At 31.8% G+C, this 4,291-nt stretch overlaps 1 protein-coding gene across 1 annotated transcript in view; it reads left to right on the top strand.

Annotated features, from left to right (window-relative positions):
• Positions 1 to 4,291, top strand: part of Cfap47 (cilia and flagella associated protein 47) — a 223,010-nt gene that overhangs the window by 96,570 nt on the left and 122,149 nt on the right. The window contains exon 36 of the mRNA XM_031363967.1: positions 592 to 726. Within this exon, the coding sequence (XP_031219827.1) occupies positions 592 to 726 (135 nt within the window). The remainder of the gene's footprint in view (positions 1 to 591; positions 727 to 4,291) is intronic.

The raw sequence follows: 4,291 nt of genomic DNA, 5'->3' as shown, positions 1-4,291 counted from the left end.
ATTGAATGTCAGTGTACCCTACTCTGCTGTGCCTCAAGCAGACATACTTGGTAATCTTTGCTGCCTATAGAACCAACTATTCAGGCTGTACCCCATTCATACCTATCCAGGTTCTCCTGTAGACCCAACTAGGATGGGCAGGGTTCCCAGTTTTGGGGCCCCCACAGTTTCCACAGTGAGGTAACATTGAGGGGTAAGGCCAGATCTACACAATGGTGCTCAGGGGACTGCGTGTACCACTCAGATCTGCCCATATTTCTTTTCCTATATTATTCATTATTTTAAGTCAAAGATGTTACTTTATCCGTATAAATTACCATATTTAAATAAGATGTTCTATGACCTCTGGATTTTTTAATGTAATCTTTAAAGCTATGAGGTCAGCATTCTGTTTCTGTTAAACTCATCCTTTAATATGTCAGGAGCCTTCCATTAAGAATATTATTCTGTTTTTATACCTATATTTCCATTCCATTGTTCATTAGAAACACTATGAGCATTTTGAAGTAATTTAGCAACTATTATACTTAATTTACTCCCTATGTTTTATCTATATATCCTACAACTTATGTCTTTCTCTTGTGAATCTAGGCCATCGACATCTGTGATCCAAACCCAGTGCTGATGCTAATGCTCTGTGTTTACATGTATGAGAGGCTCCCTACATACCGCCCCAAGAAAGTGGTACCATTCTCTTGTACTCTATATGATAATATGGTGGGACAGGTAAGAGGATCTTTGGAACCAAAACTCACATATAGCGAAATATTTAAGAGTCCTTTAGATGCTTGTTTCTTTAAAAAACAAAACAAAACCAGCAAATGCCTTTGTGATATAGTTTCACTAATGTTGAGTAAAGTTTGTCAAATAGTTTCTTCTAATCAAAGAGTAAGAAATGGATAATTTTTGCTTAATAATTATCACTTCCTATAAAAATGGTTCCTTTTACTTTTGTGGTCTACAGAGAACAATAGTCTTCCATGTGCAAGTTACTTTACCACTTTGAAAGGATTCATATTTTATATATTCCTCTACATATTCATTTGGAGTGGGGTATAATTGAATATTATATTTTCTAATTCTCATGAATTTATCTTCAAAGCTATGACCTTGTGATGTTTAATCTTAGTATCTTTAACCACTACTATACAAAAGTATAGATTATTGATTTGAATGGTGGTTTGTATTTAGTTAGTTACTGTAAAATTTCAAGTTTTTTTCTAAAATATAGATTGTTCAGTTTAGGAGAAAGGAAAACACTGCCTCTTTTCAATTTTCATTAGAAAGAATTGGAATATCCCCTTTTGTTTAATTGCATTTGTTTAATTCTTTGTCAGAGCAAAATAAATATGAAAAGAGTTTTCTTAGGAATGTTGATTTTAGTAATTCTCTAAATATTATGTTAGTCAAGGATGTTGGCTAGTAACTATCATTACACTGGAGATTTTTTGCCTAGAAAATAAAATATCATAGTTTAGAATTATTTTGTTTAAATTTTTAGGAACTAAACAGTCTCAACAATTTTCTGTGCTCTAATATTTTAAGTGTCATATTTCTATCTCTTTATACTTAATTGTTTCCTCTTATTATTCTCACTTTCCCTATGCTTATGTTCATGTGTACATATTCATATGTGTGTACACATGTGTGTGCTGATGTTTGTTTGGAATTCAGAAAACAACTGTGGGATTTGGTCATCTATTTCTATTGTATGGTTCCCAGAGATGAAACTCAACTTTGCAGTCTTTGCTACAGATATCTTCACTTTTTGATCATCTAACCAGCCCTGTTTCTTCTTACCAAAAGTAATGAATATGTATTGAGAAGATCCTAAGAGGTTGAACATGTATTTGTCAAGCATAGGACTTTGAAGATTAAGGAAAACGTTAATACTATAATAATTCAAATGATTTCCCTTTTTCTTATGTTTGTGGAACAAGGGATAGAACCCAGGTATTTAAATATTTTAGGCAAGTGGTCATCCAGTTGGCTGAGCCACCAGTCCAACATTAGCTAATGGTTAAATAAACATTAATTAATATGTTAAAAATTGAAGTCCATTCACATGAGAACCTTAATTCTTATGTATATATTTACTAATAATAATCTTTATGTATAAATTATAGATAAGGTATAAAGATGCAAATTTTTGTTTTTACAAATATCAGATACTTTTAAGAAAAAATAATTAAATATCAGTGCTATTCAGAACTTAAATATAGATTTTGATTTAAAAAATAGGAAAATTTGATATTACTGAGAACTTTAGCTATCCTTTGTATGAGTATACCTTAAATGATAATGCTAAAGTTATCTAATGCAATCCTCATTAATCTTTCTACTGTCCCAAATTAGAAAAAGTTTTAAAACAGCTTTTAGATATTGAAACAGAAGTTTCTATTTATGTGTCAGAAAATCATAGAATATCGAAACAATAAAAACAAAAACAGATTGCAGATATTTACTATGATTAATCATATGTAATTAGAAACTGATCATAAAATTGAAAAGAACAGTATGGTGACAACTTAGTTGAACACCTTTGTGTCATCTATCTCTTGTGAAATACTGAATATGCTTGTCACCATTAAGATGTCAGGGAGAGATGTGGAAGTTCCAGAACTATAAAACAATAACAGTTCACAATGAATCTTCTGTGACATTCCATGTTTTTTTCTAAAAAAAAAAAGTTAATTTTCTGATATTTAAAAGCATTTTATATATTAATACTTGGAATATACATACATACATACATTGTAAAACACTGTACAAAATTTGTTAGGTTATAAATGATATCTATACGTAAAAATTGTTTCCTAAGTCTTTGGGGAAAATAAAGTAATTCATTTGCATTAATACACTATTCTGTTAGTTACCATTTTATTTTATTGAACTAAGATAAGTTAATTTTCTTTTTCTCCAGTCTTTACCATATTCTTTGTGATGTATTGGAACTATACATGCCAGTGTCATTTCACTCTTCAGATAACCTAGACTTTTCCTTGGAAGTAACCATTGTTCAATAATACCTTATACTAAATCTTCTCATTCTACACTTTTACTTTACATAACTTCCTGCATGTTATTAAAGAAAAATATTCATAACACTTACTTGAAATGATGAAGCAGACTTATACAGGACTGGTTTAAAATGATGATCTAGATTTTTATAGGATTGTCATTGTAGGTTATTGAGAATAACTCTGAATATAAGGATAAAAAATAAGAACCAAGGAGATAAAGAATGGCCATTGCATGAAGAGTTATTAAGAGGAGTCACTGGGATTAAAGGAAGATTCTGGCTAACTCATCTTTATAGCATTTTTGCAGGGAAGAGAATAAGACATCTTCTGGGGAAGAGTAGAAAATAAGGAGTTTGTTCAATTATGAATAATGATTCGATTTCAAACATTGAATGTTCTGGATAAAATGAGCTAGCCAGAATCTTCCTAAAATTATGTTTTTGAGTACATGTTCGAAAAGATGAGACTGAGCTAAACCTAAGCTCAAAGGGGCTGGACTAGCATTGAATCAAGGAAAATATCCCTTCTTTCTTTCTAATATACTTGTTTTGTTGGTGTAGAATTTGAAAAATCATACTGATACTTGGGTAAGAATGCCAAAGACTAAAGATGCTTCTTTTATAAAAACTTTGCAGAGGATAAAATGGACACCAGAGGGTATGTTCTGTAGGCTTGCAATGAAATCAATATAATGCAGTAAATACATTGTGAGAAATCATGGCCAACAGACCAGGACATGAGCAATAACTCTGACTTCCCAGAGTATACTCTTCTGCTAGTACCTGTTTTTTCTAATACACATTATTAACTATTTTGACAATTTATACATGTATATAATATATTCTGATATCCTGATTAATCTTTTCCCTACTCTCTCATTCATCTATCTCCAATCTTTTAACCTTCCCACTTCCTCATCAGTCCTCCATTGATTGGTGGTTTATGCTTTAATTTTGTGATCAATTTAGTTTAACTGGGAGCATCCTTGTAACAATGGGATTGGACCTATCCACTGGAACCTCATGGAGTCACCAGTGAACATACAACTGAAGACAATCATTCCATTTTCCCTGAATCTATCAGTAGCAGACAATTCAGCCATAAGAAGTAGGGCTACTTGAGTCTTCCTCTGAGTCTTCTAATGAGATAATTCACACTCATTCATGGCTCCTAGAAAAGCTGACCTACAAATATTAGAGGTAAAACATTGATAAATGGGCCAATGGAGAAATGACTCCAGGTAGCCTGAAACCCAGCAGACAATGTAG

The sequence above is a fragment of the Mastomys coucha genome, chromosome X, assembly GCF_008632895.1.
Source record: "Mastomys coucha isolate ucsf_1 chromosome X, UCSF_Mcou_1, whole genome shotgun sequence".
Taxonomy (NCBI): Eukaryota; Metazoa; Chordata; class Mammalia; order Rodentia; family Muridae; genus Mastomys; species Mastomys coucha.
The sequence above is the reverse complement of the archived record's forward strand: the minus strand, read 5'-3'. Positions and strand labels throughout refer to the sequence as shown.